Genomic DNA, 21,868 nt, shown 5'->3' with positions numbered 1-21,868 from the left:
GTGGGCAAGGGCTAAATGCACAGTTCTCTTTAGAGAGCTCCTAAATTCAGTCCCCCCGATTAACCAACTTGCTCACTAGATACCTGCATGAGCCATAAGACACTGCTGTGTCACAGAGCCAACGTCTTATTGAAGCGAATGTTGTGGAAAATCAGGAGTTTCAGTGTCACTATTTTTATCCTAATAGCATTTCAGTGACATCACGTACCGTGATTAAGGCTTTGAAATGTGCACATCCTGGTTCAGCTTCACTGGATGACATCAGATAGCATCTGTGTCACTCTGGCCTTTGACTATTCATAGACTTTTCCTTTAATGTGGGTTTTGATTTTTTTTTCTTTTCACCAGTGATCTTGCTTTTTAGTCAGAGGAGATTTTAAATTTTAAACTATCAATTTTAAAGTATCCACCTCACAAGAACAATTTGGGGCACAATTAGAAAACAGCAAAATTATCTCAGCATAAGTACAGGGAATGGCCACTACCCCTTTTAAACCTGAATCTTATTTCTGTTGATTATACTGCAATTAGTCACTGTCTCCGTGGGTTTCAAAGATTTCTTTTTTCTCTTTTAGAAGCAACCAGGCTCATTTTCCTAAAGACTATGCCAGCCTCCACTGGCACAGATTTCCAAATTCTGTTTGAAACAAGCCAATTTAACTGACTTCATTTCAGATGAAGCCTGAAGTCTCTCTGTCTGAGCCCTCAGACCACTTATTACAATAATTCATAACAGCAGGGAACAAAACACCCTGTACAGCAAGGGTTATGGGAGGTAGGAGCTCTCCTGAGTTTATACGACTGGCTGGGAACTTGCTTTCCATTTTCTGATCTTTATACAATGCCCTGCAATACTCAGATAATTATTTTAAGAAGGCAGGTAATAAACACTATTAAGTAAATGAAAGCTGAGAGGTTAGTGTTGAAACATCCAATCCAATGCACTCACAAGGCCGACTACTGTAAGAGCCATAGTTTCACCTGCCTGACAAAACTAAAGCTCATTACAGGAGAGCTGATTTGGCTGTCCTGTGATACCACCGGCTGAGGAGAGGGACACAAGACTGCAAGACTGCTTAGTGCCAGGTTTCTGAACCATGTGAAACTGCAGTCATCAAGGAAATTTTGTGGTGCCATCCAGGTCACAGGCAAATTAGTTCCCTCATTTGTTCTGCAAAGTATATGGATTTGGAGATGATCTGGAATCACCTGGGTTGGAAGGGACCTTTAAGATCATCTAGTCCAACCAATAAAAAAAACAAAAAACCAAAAACAAACAAAAAAACCCACCAAACACTAAACCATATTCCTGAGCATCATGTCAACTCATCTTTTGAATATATTCAGGGATGGTGCCTCAACCACTTCCCTCGGCAGCCCATTCCAATGCCTGATAACCCCTTCATTTTTCCTAATATCCAACCTGAACCTCCCCTGGTGCAACTTGAGGCCATTTCCTCCTGTTCTATCGCCTGCAACTCGGGAGAAGAGACCGACCCCCACCTCTCTACACCCTCCTTTCAGGTAGTCGTAGAGGGTGATAAGGTCTCCCTTCAGCCTCCTCTTCTCTAGACTGAACAACTGACTGTTGTTTAGTTCAGGACCCATTTTGGGGTCAGGAGATCATCTAGAGGTTCCCTGAGGTTTGGTGCTCTGAGGAATGAACCATTGCACCACCACCTTATTTCAATTTATTCTTCAAAAACAATAAAAAGTTTATAGGAGAAGGAATGTGTTTATGAGCCTGGGTCTGCACCCACTGAGGCAGAACTCAGACAGAGGGCAGTTGTGTGCCAAGTCCTCCTGGTCCCTTGTCTATGGTGACAGACATCCCAGGGTGACCAGCACGCTGCAGCTGGGGCAAAGCTGGGCACAGCAGTAGGGGTCACTGTGGAAGAAATGTTAGTCTGTATCCAGCCCTCTATAAACTGCTGTGATGTTACACAGCATCTAAGAAAGCTAAATACATGTAAAAATGACTTCTGCAAGTGGCAGAAGTGAAATTGAGGCATCATCAGAGATGCCTTTGGGATTTAAACTGAGCCTCATATGAGACCACCTGAAGCACAGTACAGAACCAGAGTATGGTCTCTCAAATCTTATGCTAACACACCAGCTGCTGAAACAACCCTCTTCCCCATCTGTCTGAGGTTTTGTGCTAGCAATAAAAATTGAATTAGCATAAAATGAGTTTAAAAGCAGAAAAGCAGAGCATCCAATATCAGAACCACTGATTTGGCTTCCTGTATCTGTTCTTTCAAGGGGAACTAAGCTCCATTGCGAGTCGTTAATTTCAGGGGCTGCTGGGCTGCCAGCGACAAGGGTAAGACTGAGCTTTGGACATCACATGACATCACATGTGGACATCACATGACATGATGTGAGATGTCATGTGGACATCACATGACATGATGAAGATGACTGTGAGGCCCTGAAGTGCTGCCTTTATTCTGCTCCCTGGGACTGGAGGCGGCAGCAGCTCTCCCTTCCAGCCCCATTGCAGCTTGACAAGCTGTTTGCACTGCTTCAGCTGGTTACAGTCTTTTATAAACATCCTTTTGTGGAAGCTGATGTCACACAACTTCACATGGAGCCTTTGTATGTTTTCCAAGGCAGAAACCACTACTGCATCTAACCTGTGCAATGACAGCCAAATCCATAAAGTCTTGAACATGCTACCACAGTTTTAGTAACTAATGGTGAATCATTACACACGTGACCCCCTTCTAACAATCATTATTCTTAATCTAATACAGCAAAATCCAAATTATCCACAAATTTCCGCAATGATTTGTGACACCTGCCTCATTGGCCAGACCTACACCATGATTTTTCATGCCAATTCTGAGCCTGTCCAGTTTAGTCCTGTTTATAAAATCTAATTAACAGAAAATAACCTCAGACCAAGCAATCTGTGTTTCTTAATTTGTGAGTTGCTCTGTAGTATATGTGATTTATAAAATCTGTAATTCATACCTTACCCCACCAGTAGGATTGTGGAATGGGGATGTGATCAAGGCGGGCCCCCCGAATCCCAGCTCTTCTGTAAGCCTCAGACGTCAAATCAGGGAAATTTCTGTTCAGGTCCAAGTTCTGAGCTGTCTGTCGTCCAATGACCCATCCATTGTAACCAGCTCCCTAATTTGTGACACAGAAGTCAACCTCAGAATAACTCCCTGTCTCAAAATAGCGCTTTGTGGAAATTGTTTAAAATGCCATTTTAATCAAGGGGAAGTCTTAAAAGAAGTAAACTGAAAATGTCGGTAGTGTTAAAAAACCCACACTTATTAATCATTTTTTATGCCCGTGAACACTAGCGCACTCACAAGCCTGCAGGAGGCATCTCACTCACCAGTGATGTGACTCATGAGAGGAACACAGCAGCTTCTTACTCAGCAGAGAGCAGCATGCAGAGTGGGTTAGAGGAGAGAGAGAAAACACAGCTGACGCTCCAAGACAGGATGAGGCAGAATGCAATAACCCCAGACTCACACAGACAGAGCTCACCAGAGGAGTAACACAGACAAAGAAAGGTCCTATTTTCATGATAATGGTGCTAGCAATAAAACTGAGCTGAGAAGGAGAGAGTCATGTAACATTGAAGAGAAATTTTGCTTTCACGGGTCGTCTCCTTCAGACCCCAGCTGATCTCTGAGAATTGCCATCCATTATGGAAGTGTGACAGTACAGAAAATATTCACATTTTATTATACCTGCTCTTCTAAAAGAGGAAGAACATCTATTCCACAATATTAAACTACATTTCTTTATAAAATAATTTAACAGGCATTACAGTGAGTCAGTGGGCATTTTGTTCTAGAACTGATAGCAGAGAGTGCTAAATGTGTGGAAAAGTAACAGTCATTCCCACGTCATTGCATACGGGCAGAAAAAATGACAAACATGGCTCTGATTTCCTCTTAGCTCTGTTCACATCATCTTTGGAAAGCAACCTACCACCAAACCAGCCTGAGATTCTGGCTGCTGGTTATTAACACCCCTTCCCATATTTGACACTCCCCTCCCAGTTTGTCCTTTCCCGTGGGGAATTTTAGAAACATGAAGCCTTGAGCACTTCCTTATAAAAAGTTTTTTACCTCTTCTGCAGCCAGTTCATACCCATCAGGGTTGAGTGAAGGCAGGAGGTGAATTCTGGTGTTATTAATCAGGGTCTGGATGCGAGGGTTCCCGAGAAGATACTCCGAACACAGATACTGCGCGAGGTATATTAGCAGTTCTTTCCCCACAACTTCATTTCCATGCATATTGCCAATGTACTTAAATTCTGGCTTGACTGTGAAATATGAAGTAATGATGCTTTAATTCGATTATACCTGGATGGCTTCCAAAAGCAGAGTAACCCAAATAGCTTACTGATGAGTCAGAAAGTTTTATTTACAGTCATTTAATGCACACGCGTTCCTGTAAATAGCACACCAGTTCCAGGTGAACTTCCCTCCATTACAAGTCAGTTCAGCAACACTTTAAATAGTATGAAATAAAGGAATTCTGTACTTTCAGGACCCCAAACCATGAGAGGTAACCATTGCTTGAAGCTTTTGCTGGACTCATCATTAATTGTCAACAAAGAATGTTGCAAACAGAAGCATCAAGGCATGGCTATGAAGGAACAAAATACACCCCTGACACTTTCACTTACCTTGGGCAGCTTCAATGCCTTATTTTGTCACAGATCCTAGAAACGACCTGCAGACGTGTAATATATTACCCCTGTACTTGGAACAGAAATTAGGTCGTGCATAAAAAGTGGCTTTTAGGCTAAATAGCCTTGGAATAAGACTATTAGAAACATAACCTCGTGATTCCCTGCAGTTGTTCTCTCAATTTCCATCCTTCCTTACAGACTAATGGAAAGTAGAAAATAAATGCACTTTGGAGACACCCTTTCCTGTCTATCCCTTCATCTTCATCTTTGATCCTGGCCAGCCTCAAGCACTAGAAGCTGGAGGAGGGCTGGTACAGAGCTATTATGCCACCTTGCTCAGGCTGGCAGCATCTCCAGCTCTAGAGCTATTTCCACTCTCCTTTATGCTGTCCTGAGCAGCATGAAGCAACAGTTTTAGAAGGAAATGCTAGGTAACCTGTTAAAATACCATCTTTAACATGGCATATTACAGTTATAATTGAAAGGTGTGATTCACAGGCTTTGTGTTTTCCTGGCATCAGCTTAAAAAGACACCTGCAACTTCTTTTCTTTACACAAGAGTGAAATGATGTTAGGCTAGGAAAAGTAGTAGTAAAGTAGGTCTTTGCTCTGTTAAAGATGTCTGCTAGGAATTTCATCAAGTTTAAAGGCACCTAAAAATACCTCTACACCACGAAGCCAGTATGGCTGAGAGTAGACAAGGCTCACTTCAGTCTTCCCTGTCCTCTCTGTCTCCCCTGCAGCATAGCCCACAGAGGACACAGCTTGATTTAAGACAATAATCTCAGTAAAGTATTAAGTCAGATGCAGTTCAGTTCTGCTACACAGCTGAGGCTGGTCTGGTGCTGGAGCTAGTCTGATGAGTAGCAACCTGAGGCTCTTGGTATGCAGCAGCAGCCATAGAAATCCACCAGATTTAGTCAGGTGCTATGTTTGAGCTGGGAGCTGGTAACTGGAAAATAACTCCTAATACTCCCCAAGAAAATGGTCTGCATTTTGAAGAATTCAGAACATTTAAAAATCTGGCCCTTGCTGTCTCCGTGATGGATCTGCAAAATAGACATCAACACTGCTCCCCTTGGCAGAAAAAGTTGTGAGGACTCATATCCTAAAGGCATTCAGGTGCTACAATAACATACATTCCTGGTTTCATTTGCCTGTTACACTGACAGATACTGCACTGACCTGAACTTCTTTTCAGGAGGATTTTTTTCTGACCTGCATTGCCTTTTTTCTGTATCTGAGTTGTACATATTTTAGGATGTGAAGGATGATTAGACTCGGGACAGGCATGATTTGAAGGAAGTGCATAGGGTTTAATGGTACAGTGGTAAATAAAAGGAGACTAAGGAATTAGCAGATGATGTAGAGGGCAGATCAGTAACAGAAAACTGTCCCAACTTCTTCGTATGCTGGGCACAAATAAATAATACCCTTATCACTGCAACTAAGTGCATGGTCATACATCTAGGAACAACAACTGTGGTCATAAACTGAGGTCATAAAGTCAGGAAACTGGACTATACTTGCTACAGTGAATCCTCAGCTATCACTGTAATTCAGGAACAAAAAGGAGCACAAATGTTTTTGAATCAATGTTTTTACAGTTTAACCTCTTAAAAGACCCTGGTTTCATTTGGGTAATCTGAAGTTCCCTCAAGCAATCTGATCAACACTGATATAACTCACGCAGTTCATGATGTCCAGGCTTGGTTGAAAACTCAATCACGAAAAGGTCCTTCCCTTCAAAACTGCGACCTATGCTGTACGTTGTTGCAATATGGGAGCATTTAGAAGCAGTCTTCTTCAACGTGCTCACCATTTGGGCATATGAATGGTGTTTGAACTGAATAAAAGTTGCTGGCAAGTCTGAAGGCAAATCTTCCTCAACATCTACTTCTCCTGCAAAGAAAAATCATAGCAGTGTTTAAAACCACGGTGCTCAGAGGACTGCATGAATGCCTGCAGTTTTCCACAAAATATCTTTTTTGGTAGTAGAATTACAGAAAATACAGCCGCAACCAAAATCTCAAATCTATGTAGTGCATCCTGTTTATTGTGGCATATTTTGTCTGCAAAACCATACTAATGCATATGCATGCTGACAAATATTTTGTGCAACCTCCAGTTATAATTTGGCCTTTGGCATGCTTAGCTCATTTTAGTCACAAAATGTACAGATTTTTCCCTTTGAATCTGGTGGATCAAACTCAGTTTTTATGAGATTCAGCTGTCTTCAGCTATCTGGATCTTCTTCATCCAAACAAAAATCTGTGACAATCACTAATGAGATTATTTTAATGAGCTGTTAAGCTTGTCAAGCAATCCTGAATTTAGGAGTGCATTAAAGTTTCAGTTTTTAAATAAAATATTTCAAATATACAGACAGCTATCACACAGGGCAGGACTTATCCAAATGCACATCAGCAGTCCAAACATCTAGCTCTGAGCTGCCTGTCTTGATGCTCTTTCTATATGGGGGAGAGAAACAGATGCTTCTTGAGCACAGTTTAATTAAGTGTTTAAAATAGGTGGAACAAAATGAGTCACACCTTACAGGTGTCTCTAAAGACGACAAGCTGAGATGACAAGCGGAGAGGTTTTGTGCCATAGGCATGTCAAGCTGAGCGGGATGAGACCTTTCCCATCCAGACAAGTCAGATGTGTCAGCAGAGCTTCCCTCCTCACCTCGCAGCTTTGCCAGCGGGTCAAAACATCCTTCTTCTTCCCCTGCGAAAAAGCGGTCGCAGTCTAAGAAGTAGGGCCAAGCCATGTCTATGGCATCAAAGGCAGGGAGGCAATTTTTTTTCAGGTTTTCACAGACGTGCCTGCAGGGCTTTATAACTTTGTCCTTTTCACACTGCGGGGCCAGCACGGAGCAGCCCAGGAGCCTCAGGTCCGGGTTGCATTCTCCCTGCAGCAGGTTGTGCAGCACGCTGATGAGAATGTACTCGGAGCTGTACTCAACCACTTCTCGAGACTTCTGATCCAGAAAATTAGGATACATCATCTGAGTATAGGCAACGTCAGTACAAGAACTTAAGGCGATGTCCACGCATTTTGCTATGAAAAGGAGATGAATATATGAAAAACAACTTGTTTCATTGACACCCTTAATACTTGAAAGACAATGTAACAAATAACATATTCATTGAACTTTTTGTTGTTGTTGTTCACGGATAGACTAGAGGGAGTTTGAAAGACACGTATATGAATTCAATGTCTAAAACCACTTATAGAGAGATGACAGAAAGCATATTTGGTCTGGAGATTGATTGCAAACAGATTGATGCAAGGAGATGTCACTCAAAATTCAAATGATATCTGACAATTTGATGGGCAATCAGGGGTTATATTGTTAATTCAATACATGAACAGCAATGAAAGGGCAAATCCCTGGCCAGGAAACACTGGAGTACCTGGCTCACATGGGAGTTCATTTAACAAATAGCTTGGAAACCACCAAAATTAATAAAGTCTGGTTTCCAAAGGAAAGGCTGTCTCATACTCAATTAAATCTTACCTGATTTAAATTAAGAGTACAGTTTGAGCTTATTAAATACTGAAGAATCCATAAGCAGAAAAATCCCTTGTTGAGATGTGAATTTGCTGGTGTCAAACATGAGGAAAACTCAGATTCATGAATACAGTATATTCGTGGCATCACTCTCACCCCTGTCCTTGCCTTTTAGTGTGGATTCACATACAGCTTTTTCTTTAGTAGGTAAGGTATCAGTAGGATATCTCTCCTCTTTGCTTGGCCATGCAAAATTAGTAAGACTTTAATACCTCTGAAACACAGCCCCTCTGTGAAGTTTGATTGAAATTGCCCAAAGAACAGTTGAACAGTTATTCAGAGACTTGGCTCACAGGCAAGAAGGCCCATAAATGTGTTCACACGTATATTCCCATAAATCTGACACACTTTAAGAAATCAGATTAAAAGGTTTGAGGAAGGAAAAACGTTGGTAATACCATCAACCCACTCAGAGGTGAAAAGGAAGTAATAGAGAGATGTCTCATCATAAAATTGCTGGCTATTACATTAATGGGCTCATGTTTAAGTCTCCTTCTCTTGTTAATGCTTTGACTGGCTACAAATACCTTTGTCAAAGCAGCAAAATCCTACCTTGTGTGAAAGAGATCATATCTCTAGGAACAAGACTTACTATAGTACCAACATTAGAAAACTTGTCAGGAAATAAGGGAGAAATACTTATGGTTTCGAGATTCTCCAAGGACAGCGAGCAAAGTCACATCATACCTTTCTGTACAGTTTGGCATTGACCTGCAAATACAGAGGGGAAAAAAAATGACATTATGGGGCAGGTATCCGTGGTACCTCCCTCATGTTAGGAATTGTGTAATCTGGTAGCCCCACCAAGGCTGCTGCAGCTCTATGTCCTGAGGTCCAGCCATACCAGGGACAAACATGCATTCCCAACAGGCACATATGACATACATACACAAAGAGAAAACACAGTACAGGCAAACACAACCAGCACCAAAAGCGTCATCCCATTCCCCTTTCTGGCTAATTAGGATGAAATACCATTGATGGAAAAGATAGGTGGATCTTTCCAGAAGCTCAGCTTAGACACACTGGAACCACAGTAGTGAGGCTCAGTATCTGGCCCCTGGATCTGTTGATCTCCCGGTTGCCTCATGAGCTGACACACATACTGGTCTCTCTGGTAGCTGACCCAGACCTAGGGTCTCACTGGTAGCCAAGCCCCAGACATGGTGGTCTTCCTAATAGCTGACTTGGACCTCCTGGTTCCTCCAGTAGCCAACTCTGGGACCCTCCGGTCTCTTCAGTATCCAGCCCAGGATCACAGCTGCTTAAATACCCAGTTCCAAATCTTCTTCCCTGTCCACTGCTAGTCCAGCTTGGTGTTTGCTAGCAGTTGCACACATTGACATACACACTCAAAGCATGTGCACTCTGGTCCCGCCAGCTGCTGCACCCAAGACACGCAAGTCCTTCTGACCTGTGGTCTCACACCAGCTGCTGGCATGTGGAGTCCCATATACACCCATACACACATGCACAAAAAAAAGAGACCTTCATCCAGGCAAAGAGTTGGAAATTGTGTTTAATAAGGAGACAGGACAGACTGCAGTGATAGGGTGCAGGGTATGGGCAAACAAGCACACTGATCAGCCAGACTTTGACCCACTTCAAAAAGGGAGGACTTGACAATATATCTGAAGTGTGGTCGTACAAGAAATCACGGCTATGTTTGAAAAAGGCGCCAAGCTGACCAGCCCTGACAACTTGACAATATTTCTAGACATGCCTAAAACCCGTAAGTTAGGTGCCCAGGAAATTTCACTAATGAAAATGTAGGTCTTTAGTAATCTGGTTTAGTCTAAAAGTCCACGTGAGTCCTTCTGTACATACCGAGATGCGTTATGGATGTTCCCCTAACAAATCTATTGGTCACACATAATGCTGTGCATATCTTTCTTGTAAAGCAATTAAGCCTTTGGTGGGTATGAGGGGACGTATTTCTTCCCCATCCTACCTCATCCTACCTCTAGCAATTGCATTTTATAATCCTTTTAATAACATCTTAAAACTAATTATTTCCCTCCCCAACTACTCTCATGGGAAAGCTTTTCCAAAAGCTCACTCCTCTAATGGCTAGAAATTGCCTTTTAATTTCCTGCCTAAAAGTATTCGTGGCCAGTTTATATCCATGTGTTGTTGTGCCAGCACTGTCCTTTAGCTTAAATAGCTCTCTGCATTCCCTGGTGCATGCCTTCATGGTATGTTTGCGGAGAGAATCAGATACCCTTAGCTTTCTGTTTACTAGGTCAAACCAATGAAGCTCTCTTGATTTGAAGGAATGTGTTTTGATGACCCAGGAGAGACCTCTTTTGCTCCTGTAGCCAATGATTCTATATCACTCTTCTCCAACACTGGCAACTGAGAAAAATACTGCTACCAAGGTATCGAGCAGTTTTCACCAGTTCCTCATAGGACCTAAGCCACTACATGCAAGCTTTTTAAACACCAACAGGTTTGCTTTCCTTGTGATGTGTTGGAGATCTAGCTATGTTGTTATTTCTTCTAACTCTTACCAGGGAGACAGGTATCTATCTTCTTGCTCAGTGAATTGAGCACTTGTCTGCATAGGATCAAATACATTATGTTTTCTTTTTTCCTACTAAGGAAAGTTTAAACTTCTACTCATGGCATATTTGTTCAAATGTAATCATCTGCATATGTGTTGCTAATGAGTTGATCATTCTTTAGCCAAAACAAAATAATTGCAATGAGAGCAAAATTAACCCTGGAATTTTATCTTGGAGGAAGACATTTAGCTGGAAATGAGTCTGGTTCTGTATTATGAATTGTCATTGGTCCACATTACCTCATAAAATAAATGAGGGATCAGAACTAGAAGAAACAGTCCATCTCCAACACCAGCAAATTCCGGTAACCAGCAAGCTGGAAAAAATTATATCTGTGCAGACTGCTTTCCTGGTTTGGTACATTACCCTAATAGCAATAAGCAATACCTGGTCCATCAACAGTGCCTTCTGTTAGAGTGTTACACAGATTTCAGTGTTTCTCTTAGTTAGGCACAACCCCCTCTGTGAGTTGGTTACTAAGGTTAAGGCATTTCTAAAAAAAAGCTTCATCTCAGCCAGATAGTGTGTGTAGTTTTACATCTGGGGATAATAAAAGAATAGAATTCTGTACATTGTTAGCTGGGAAACAGAAAGGAGCAATCTCTTGTTAATAAGAGTTCCAGCAATTAATCCTGCTGATAAAATTGGATGTCACTACCTCCCTGAATCTGGATAGTCCTATATTCTAATGCCATTACACCCACAACAACTTGTGAGGCCTTGTACACAAGTCTGGAGCCAGACAAATGTTCTATACAAAGGGGAAAACTTGGTGTGGATGGAGCTGGCTCGAGTTCAGCCACGTCCCAAGGAGCAGAGTGACACTATCTCTGGCTATAACCAGGGTCATTGGCAATGAATCCCCTCCGTTACCTTGAAGGGTGGCTATGAAATATTTGACACTTTTTTTCCTCTGCAGCATGAAGCTGTTATTTTAGACTAGAAGGCCATGTGTGCTGAGAGCAGTTCTTCCTTGGGTTCATTAGGGGAGTACAAATGATCTTTACCATGTTTCCTCAAAGGTAAGAGGCATTTCCCCTCCGTTGACTCCGTGAACAAGCTACAAGTGTCCTTTTTGTTTGTCTCTCTGACATGCACTGATCAAATAAGGAAACCGAGACACACACAATCTTCCACAAACAGCTCTTACTGTGCAGGAGTGCTATAGCCATCAGCCTGCTTGAAACGTGGCACAAACCTATTCTCAGTGTTGCCTCGGTATTCTGCTTATTCAGCTGGAGCAGCAAGGTGCTTTGGCAACACGCTGGAACGAGCAGAGGAAACCAAAGGGAAAATGCAGCAGGCGGGGTCTGGGCACGGTGCTTCCCCCTGCTCTGGCTCTGCAGAAAGCAGCAGCCCTGCTGCCTTTAGCAGATGCCTCTTTCTGCCCAGCTGGCCAGGAGGAGAGGTGTCGAGAAGCAATGGAGAGCTGATGGAAGAGACATGCGAAATTTCGCTAAGTCATATGCTGTAGCTGGGTTCACAAGAGGACTGGCTCGTTTTGTGAGCAGGAGCAGATGTTAACACAGGAGAGGCAAAGGCAGCTCTGGTTTCAGGCTGTCTGCTACCTGGCTTCTACACTTTGTTATTTTTACCATTCTTATAGGGAGAGGCAATCTATTTAGCAACATGGCTATTACTCGTTAGCAAAGATGCTGACTGAAGAGGACAGATTTATTTTTTAGATGAGGAAACCAAATCAATATAAACCTTTCCCGTGGCAACTGAAGGTGTTCATCTCAGTATGTGATAAGCAGGGATGTTTCTTCTAACACAGAAACAATCTTTCCCACTGCTTTTGGCCCAGGATGTCCCTCACAAACTCAGAGCTATCAAGACTCACTCATTGACTAGCAGCAAAACTGATTCCTTCCTCCTGGGTCCTAAACGTAAGCTTCACATTTTTGCAGCACACTGTGTTGCTTTCTCCCTTTCTCTCTCTGCCAGAGACATCTATGCAGCTTCTCAGAGGCCAGCTCTGCCCAAAATGTAGCACCTCTCCCCACCACAGCCCCCCTGCAAGCTGCAACATGAACCATACATCAGCCACAGCTCTGTCATGTAAACATCCAGGAGTGAAGCAGCTTGAGCTTTCAGGTTATCAGGTGTTAATATACCTGGAAACAAGAAAGAAAAGCTCTAGTTTACACCAGACTTTGCTTTATAGCAAGTCTTAAATGTGTATGTGTGCTGATGTGGTGTTTGGACTTTTCCTATGTTTCCTAATGCCAATGCTTACATATGTTTTGGAGGGTGCGGCTCTGCAAGGGCCAAAGATAATTCTCCAGTGTGTGTACTTATATAAATAAGTGTGGATGCACGTAACTGGGCCAGGGCCTGCCTGCCTGGAGAGCAGGCAGCAGGAAACTCTCTGAGGCCAGCTCCTGGGCTGCGTGCTCTGCTCCTGGAGCCCTGCACCCAGGGGTCTGGGTCTCTGCGCACAGAAATGACCAACAAATCTACATCCCCAACCCTTATAGCTTGTTTTGTCAAAGCTCCAGCAATGCCAGCTAGAAGAGTTCAGCTACTCCCTTTCTCTTTTTCATAAGAGGAATGGCAGGCAATGATAAACAGAGTTTCTCAGGTCTCCAAATTAACTTGGCAGGCTTCAGTCGCTGCTTCTGCTGTGCTTGAAAGAGCTTAAACCTCCTCCATTTTTTGAGCAGAAACTTCCCTGGGCTCAGAAGACAGTGCCACCTCCTCTCACAGTCCCATCCACAGACAGGTTGGTACAGAAAGGCCTTTTTCTTCCTGACCCAGAACAGCCTTTTCAATTTTTTATGTTTATTTTTTACTCTAGCTATTCCATCAGAGCTACAAAAATCCTTTCAGTAGCACAGCTTCTATTTAAGATTATGGATAAAATAACTTATTGAAGAGGAGAAAAGCCATTTCAAGCTTTCTGAGTCCTCTCTATAATATACGCTTCTGGTTTTAATTTGCAAAGGCAAGCTTGAAAAACTACAATGCAGCACATACATATTTTACTGCCAAGCTTACATTTTTTCCCCTTGATGATTCAGCACTGAAAGAAGAAAGCTGCTGTGATTAACCCTAACCCAGACAATAGAGCTCAACAGCTACTTCCAGTGCCATGACTTGGCCGGTTGCCTTTTCAAGAGCAAAGCCAAAAGGAGACTTGTGCACTTGAGGATATGGATTAAACCCAAGGGCCAGTCCTAGATTCAAAATATCTAAATCATTCAGTGAGGCTTACACAATTGTATTGTTATGAGTGACAGATCGAACAAGATTAGATAATTTATCTTGCACAGACCAGCACACCCCCTACCAGCTTTCTGGGTTTCTTACAATACTGTTTTAAACTGGAAGACATATGTATTCATTTTAGTCTGTTTATAGTCAAACCCTCTGTTTTTCCAAACAAAGGTTTTCCGTTTCTGATCATATTAGTATTACTCTCCTTGCAGTTCTGCACGGTTCATCGAGGCAGTCTTTGCAACGATAATCTGCCTTGTCACACTGAAGAGGCAAAACTTAGCATCAGTGGTGATGTGCAAACGCTGCTGGGCTGTACCATTTTGCAAAACATTGCAACCACAGCTGCAAAAGGCAAAGCCCAGCCTGCCTCTGGAGCCAGCTCCCGCCTATGGCACGAGGACAAGATCCATTACAGAACTCTATAATGGATCAGAATCACCAGAAGGAGGGTGAAGGAGGAGTGGAGAAGGTAAGGGACTAGAGGCAGAGGAATGAGGCAGCTGAGTAGCTTGGCTAGAGGGGGAAATGGTCAGAAAGCCCAGGAGAGAAGGCAGCTACTTATCTAAGGTGTACGTGTAGGGGCAGAAGTGACGATCCCCAGCCGCAGAGAAGGAATTCCAGGAAAACTGGAGGAGAGAGGAGTGACTGCAAAAAGCAGCCCACGTGGTTAACTCCTTTTCCTGGACACATCAAAGCTTTTGTGAGTAGAGGACTGAATTCCTGTTAACCTATCTTCAACTCCAGCAATTGCAGTAACCACCCCAGGGGAATGATGGGTCTGCAAACGGGCAGAAGCAGTATGGAGAACCCCCAATGTGCAGGCAGTGAGACGGGCCCTGTTTGAGCCCTGCTCCCTCGCAGGAAGAAGCCTGAAAGCACCTGAAAGAGATTAATGCTTAATCTGCCTTCACTTTGCAGAGCAATATCACAGCAGGCAAGAGCACAAGCCAGTATTCCTTATTAATCACCCTTCTTTCTAACCCACCTGCTGCCTGGCATTCACTTAAACACTCGTTTTTATTGAATTGCTAAAGGTGTTCCCACAGCAATGACACTGCAGCTGGCTCTTCCAGGGCTGTTTCTCTCACAGGACTTCTCTGGGGCCTGCAAGAAGATGCTGGAGCTCTCCCATGGCTGATGGGAGTTCACGCAACCTGCAGACCACAGGTCAAAATCTGTGCTGATGCACACAGAGACCTGCCACTTGGCAACACTCGGAGCCATCCTCAGTAGTGGCCAACGATTCTCCCCTGTTTCTAATTGTGCAGATGCAACTCAATCAGGGCTGCAGCTGTGGGAACCTAAAAGGATTGAGAAAGAATATTGCTGTCCGCCTGTCTGTCCCAACCACCTCAGTGCCTCTAGTGATATGATCCCCCATGCCATTCCAGCTGTGCCTCTAGCCAGTAAATACGACTCCAGGGAGTCATTCCAGCTGAAAACACTGAACAGAAACATAATCCCAACCCAAAAAATCTCGAGGTGAGCTTTTTTGGCCTCATCTGAGATGTTTTTCCAGTTGTGAGGGGAAAAACTACCAGTTAGGAAAACAAAACACAAGGAAACAACAACAAGGGTGACAGCAAAATGGCCCAGGAGATGCCAAATTCTCTGAAGATTTATTAGGCTGCACATGTGGCTGCTGGACCTGAAGATTTATTAGGCTGCACATGTGGCTGGTCTGCTGCTGGATGTGCATTCGTTGTGCACCAACATGATCTCGAGACACATAGAGACTCTCTAAGTGCTTTGGCCAACAGTTTACCACAGAGTCAGAATCTTACCTTTGAGTAAGCTCAGCTCTGTTGAATGCCACAGGACAAAGGACGATGTCTGACAAAGTGATTTTTTTTATCTATGGTGCTACAACCCTTCCAAACCATTTGCCAAAACAGCATTCCATCCTCCTTAAACACAGCCCCCTGGTATAACTGTCTTGTCATTAGTTTAGATGTATGAGAACTATTGTAATTAACATCACATCTGGTTCTTCTGTAGGTAGCTGAGTTTTAGCCAAATGTGGTATTTTTATATTACAAAAGATTGGCAGTTAATTCAACAGCCTTGTCTAAAATCTTAATAACAGTGGAATTTTAAATCCCTATCTTAATCTCACATTGTCTCCTAGATAGGGTTGTCCTGTTATAACCCTGTAAAACTGAAATAGTGCCAATTAAATCAATGGAGTTACAACAGGATAAACAAAGGGATTGAAATTTCAGTTTTATTTCTGCAATGGGCAGAGCAACTCCAAGTCCTTAAACTCCATTGACCTGTGACAGCTGGGGGGGGGGGGGGGTGACTCTGCTCAAAAAAGGTTCAGCAGTCATAAAAGCCCAGCAATGAGACCAGGACATTGCCCACCAGCCTCAACCCCCATGTTTACAACAAGATAGATGACTTCTGCATGGTATGTCCATGCTTAGTCCCTCCTCAAACAACAGTACCTGTGACATTTATCTGACATTTGGTCCAGGTTTAAGGAGGGGATGGCTCCCACGTGGCCTGGGCAGCCCAAAGGGGAGTGTGGCAGCTGTCAGCCAGTCAGCACCCCTAAACCACCACTGACTGACTGTGTGAAGGGAAACTCAATGTCTAGAAATGTTAAAGAGGATCAACCATTAGTGCTCCTAAATCGTGCTAAAAGCCTAGCTGTGCCTTAGGGCAATGGGCTTTTTGTTCAAGTTTTGATATCTAGGTATTTACACACCCACACTTTAAAAATGTCTGAACAAGTAAGTATTCTGAAGAAAATTTTGCCTTCAGATTAAAATAATGTATAAACTATTTCAGCAGTAAAAAGGATATACCCATATATTATGTTTTCAATATAAACTTACTTTCCCCACAGAAGTGGTTGTTTCTGATCCCATTTCCCATGTTAAATGTAGCTGAAAATTAATGTTGCTGAAATAATAATTCTGTAGAAATCCTAGCGTCAGTGGTGGGAATGCAGAGCAGCTCACATGACTCAGTGATGAAAACCAGGTTTACGAGAACTGGAATTTCTCATCTTGTGAGTACGCGTGATGTAGACACTAGTTCTGCATTTTTTTGTTTTGACAAGGCTTGGACACATCCATCTTGGGTGCAGCAGGCGAGATTCTCACAGCTTGGGCTTTCCCACACGTGACAGCATGGTGCTGCGGCCGTGCTCCGTGTCTGAGCCTGCCCAGGCCAGCCCCAGCAGGGCAAGGAACCAGCTGGCACCACTGGTCCTGGGGCAGAAGAAGAAACCCCAGGCCATTGCCAGGTCGCTCAGCTCACACACATGAGAGCAGCAGTAGCTGGAGAGGCTCTACCTGTGTGTGTGTGCACAGACAGGGGCTTCACCAGGAAACAAGCATTAGAAATGTCCACAGCAAGTGAAGTAACGGTCCTGTGAAGCTTCAGCCAGTGTGAAGTTCACAGATTGTTACTTAGGAGCAAACCACGACATGCTATGGAGATGGGAACACCAGAGAGGGAGAGGGGAAGGGTATAGCATCTATGTGTGAGTCCAGATTTTCAATCAGTCTGACTTTCCAGAAAGCAATCGATCTTATTTGATGCTATAGCTTAGAGAGAAGCCAGTGCCACAGCAGCTGTTCTGGGTCGCAGAAGAAATGCAGTGCCTGTCCCCTGCCTCCCATCCTCATGGCTGTTTGCTCCCCAGCTCTCTTTCTTACTCCTCCCCGTTCCCTCCCGCCTCCAGAGGTTAAACTCTGGGACCCTCGAGATGGGGCAACGCCTGGCCCAGGAGCAGAGCGAGCCAGGCTGATGGGAAACACCAAGGTGATTGGGAGAGCAAAAGGCCCACAGATGACAAGTATGCCAGCCAGGGCTACCCCGGGAGCAGCACTCCAGCTGCTCTCCCACCTCCGCAGAGGTCCAGTTTTGGGCCCCCTACCATAAAAAAGACATTGAGGTGCTGGAGCGGGTCCAGAGAAGGGCGACAAAGATGGTGAGGGGTCTGGAGAATAAGTCTTATGAGGAGACGCTGAGGGTATTGGGGTTATTCAGCCTGGAGAAGAGGAGGCTGAGGGGAGACCTTATTGCTCTCTACAACTCCCTGAAAGGAGGGTGTAGAGAGATGGGGGTCGGTCTCTTCTCTCAAGTCACAGGCGACAGGACAAGAGGAAATGGCCTCAAGTTGCGCCAGGGGAGGTTCAGGCTGGATATTAGGAACAATTTTTTCACTGAAAGGGTTATCAGGCATTGGAATGGGCTGCCCAGGGAGGTGGTTGAGGCACCATCCCTGGAGGTGTTCAAAAGACGGGTTGATGTAGTGCTGGGAGGTATGGTTTAGTGATGATGCTCCTTGTTTGTTGTGTGGGTGTCTATTTTTGTCAGTTAGGTTGACGGTTGGACAAGATGATCTTTAAGGTCCCTTCCAACCTAGAAGATTCTGTGATTCAGACCCACCAGCTCTGGTCCTCAGCAGTGACATCTGAGGGTCCGTCCCAGGCACCCCCAACATCTTTCAGATGTTCAGACAGGGACCTGGGGCAAAAGGCTAGGGCATCTCTTCTGCATTTAAACTCGGTGCAGCTCGGGTGTCTCCCCAGGAGCCGACTGTACGAGCGGAGGAGCCCACACGGTGGCACCACAGACGGCGGCGCGGCACCGGGCCAGCGGCGGAGGCAGCGCGGGGTGCCCGCCGGGAGCGGGACCCGGGCAGCGGCCGGAGCTCGGCTATTCCCGCACACCCGCTTGAGCACTGGAGTACTTCTGCCCTAGAAGTCCCCGATAAAGCGCTCTCTGAACACGAGTGGTCAGGAGAGGTTTTATGGCTGTGATTTTGCAGCCTCAGCCTGATCCCCCGCAGCATCTCAATGGTAGAGCTGGCCCCAGCTGCAAGGAGAGTCCCCTCCTATTCGTATATTGACACTTCAGCCTACTGCTGCCTTGCTTTTAGTTTTGTTGTTCAGTAAAGTGCTGCGTTTAACTAATTACCACTGGAACCCATCAGTCAGCAGCAGACGTGTACACAACTCGGATAAAACAGGAACCTGGGCTATTAGCTCCCTCTACCAAAGGCCGGCCACCTTTCAGGGGAAACATGCTAAGCTGTGCTTTTCTCACCCAAACTAGAGGCTAAGAGGCCAGTAAAACTCATCAGGGTTTGGAAATGCAGTGCGGGATCTTATCACTGGGAGAGACAGTGGCTTGCTGGCTCCTCAAGGATACAGGACACAGCTGAGGAGAAGGGACCTGCCCTCTCTCCATGCCATGGTTCCCAGCTGCTGCTCAAAAAGCTCCCAACACAGTGTGTGAAGCCTGTGCCATATTGTGGGGCTGGATGACAGTAATTATTTCCTTATTTTTCTAAGCAGAAGAGCACAAAGCATTTCGTAAGGATCTTGGTATTGTTAATCATGTTTCATTTCAGTTTCTTATTTAAAAAAAAAAAGCAAAGTGAGTCACAGCAGAGCAAATATCACCGGGAAGGCCAGGCAGTCTGCAGAGACCAGCTCCAGTCTTGCTGTGAGTTAGATAGTGGCACTGGTTCCTTCTGCCCTTCTCTCCTGCCCTCTTGCTGCAGGGCACCGCAGGTCTGGCCACCGAGATCCACAGAGATCTGCACAAGGGATCCCAAAACAGGGGAGAAACTCCCACTGCTGCAGCTAAGGACATAACCTACTGCCCTGGATGTGGAGAGGAGACCCCTGCGAGGTCTCCTCATGAACATGTTCAGCACCGCAGTCCTCTTTCTTTCCACGTGACCTGACATGACCTTATCTTCCCTTGAGAAATCTGGCAGGTCTCTCAAAGTCCAAGTTCTACTTTATTTCCTGGTCCAACGTCCTCCAGTATGAAATGTGCCCCTTCCTCCCATTGCACATCACTAGTGATGTTGGCAGCTCACTTTCCTTACCACTAGCCATCCCTCTAGGGCCACATTCAGCAGTGTAGTCCCACCACATGCAAGGTGTATTTCCATTGCCTGCTTATCCTCAAGCCCTCCTCTAAAGACAGTGCAGTTGCTGACACACATAGAACATTCTGCAGCAGCAGAGTTACCCCTCAGTGATCCCTATGTTTGTGGTTGCCAGGATTAATACCCCATGGCAAAACTTCTATCAGCTGGAACTGGAGTAGAATCATACCTCACAGAGAAAGGGCATGCTGCAAACCACACAGCCTCCTCCTCTAACTGGCTGTAAATAGGCTACAACACTTCTCTTTGTGCAGCTTTATCCAAAAATAAAATCCCTTCAGGCTGCGGTAGACCTCACTTTGATGTTCATGGGAACAGCACTCTCAAATTATATGCAGTACACAGCACATGGACTGCATTGTGCAGCAGTTCAATGCCAGTGACAGTCTACAGCTTATAGTTAAGCACTGAAATATAGCTGAACTTCCTTGGATAACATTAAGGTCAGTTTCAAGTTAACTTATCCCTTCCTGTATTCCCATAAAACATTTCTCTGAATTGTTTTGAGTTTGAATCCTCTGAAAATAGTTTTCCTGGAGTAGACCTTGTCACTTCACTGGAATTCACCTCTCTGCTGTCCCCACATAAATGAAATCTGAATTAAGTCCACTTGATTAAAAACATCATGTATTTTTAAAAGACACTGTTAATATTTTTTTATTAGTCAACTGATTGCTGATCTGAAAGCTTTTAATCCATTTAGCAGCATGTTCCTATCTAAACTTTATTCTAATGGGTAAATTTGCTTTTCCAGCCAATCAACTCATACAAATTCCATATTGCTTATAGCAAGCTAAAACACACCCTACAGCTGTCAGATCCTAATAAATCTTCTCATACTTTGGACTTGAAATAAATGACCTAAAGCTAAATGTAAGGAAAATATTTTTTCTTAAGCAGAAAAGCGCACAGAAGGTCAAAAGTTCATTTTCTTGCAATCCAACCACCGCGTTCCTAGAAGGCAAGGCCAGAGATGGGGCTAATCCTCTGCATTCCCCACGACAACGAGGGGGATTCTGCTGTTTGGGAACTCCACACATTGACAGAAAAACACATCCACATGTGGCCTTGAAAGTCAGTGATGGGGAAACATTACATTCCCTTACATCCTAGACTTGTTTTTCTGTTGCAGAGCCCCACCACTGCCTGCCTTCCCATCCGCAACCCCAGTTTCATCACTGGCAGTCTGCAGATTTCCAAAGAGCTGGTCCCCTCCTAGGGGACAGTGACAGCTCCCGCCTCCCTCGCCTCAAAGCTGGAGCTCTTTTCTCTGCTGATCTCTAAGAGAAGGAAGGACAGAAGAAGGGGGACTTTTGGGGTGGTTAGCCTTACCTAGGGTCTCCTGGCCGGTTTCACAGCGGGGTGCTGGCTCGGTGGCCCTAAGCAGCCCGCCGAGGAGGAGCAGGAGCCTCAGGAGCATGCTGGAGCCCCTTGCACAGGCAGGCACCACAGTGATGTGGCACTGGCTGCCTGATGGAGCAGCTCCTCTGCCGGGAACCTCAGCGCGGCTCTGGCTCTCCAAGCTGCGGAGGAAATCAGTGCAGTGCAAGGGCATGCCCACGTCTCACTGTGTGTGCAGTCCAGGCGTCAGATTTCAGCGAGCATCGGAGCTTGGAAAGCAAAAAGGCTTTGAGACAGAAAGGGAGGAGGAATGAGCTCCCCCCTCCCCTCTGCCTCCAAACCCTCTCCCTCTCGCAGCCTGGCTTGCAGTTTTATAAACAGAGCAAGCGGAGAGGGGGGTCCCCGCAGGGATGCGCCTGCCTGCTCCTCAACCCGGGGTCCCATGCCTTGGGTCTTCCTGCAGCAGTTTTTCTAAGGGACACGGGAGCTTTGTTAAAGTCTGTCTCAGCTGAAGCCGAGAGCAACCGCCTGGAGAGAGCAGGGGGAAAAGCGGCAGCAAAAAGCAATCAAAACTTTCC

General features: G+C 44.8%; 1 protein-coding gene across 1 annotated transcript in view; it reads right to left on the bottom strand.

Moving 5' to 3' along the window:
- The window catches only part of CPZ (carboxypeptidase Z), a 34,438-nt gene extending 12,823 nt beyond the window's left edge, over nt 1-21,615 (bottom strand). Inside the window, exons 1-6 of the mRNA XM_014936133.1 lie at nt 21,282-21,615; nt 8,931-8,954; nt 7,355-7,729; nt 6,356-6,568; nt 4,098-4,294; nt 2,977-3,138 (exon numbers count right to left, since the gene is read on the bottom strand). Coding sequence (XP_014791619.1) covers nt 2,977-3,138; nt 4,098-4,294; nt 6,356-6,568; nt 7,355-7,729; nt 8,931-8,954; nt 21,282-21,504 — 1,194 coding nt within the window. The 5' untranslated portion in view covers nt 21,505-21,615. The remainder of the gene's footprint in view (nt 1-2,976; nt 3,139-4,097; nt 4,295-6,355; nt 6,569-7,354; nt 7,730-8,930; nt 8,955-21,281) is intronic.
- Between the last annotated feature and the right edge of the window lie 253 nt (nt 21,616-21,868).

Source organism: Calidris pugnax, unplaced genomic scaffold, assembly GCF_001431845.1.
Source record: "Calidris pugnax isolate Ruff unplaced genomic scaffold, ASM143184v1 scaffold14, whole genome shotgun sequence".
Lineage (NCBI taxonomy): Eukaryota > Metazoa > Chordata > Aves > Charadriiformes > Scolopacidae > Calidris > Calidris pugnax.
The sequence above is the reverse complement of the archived record's forward strand: the minus strand, read 5'-3'. Positions and strand labels throughout refer to the sequence as shown.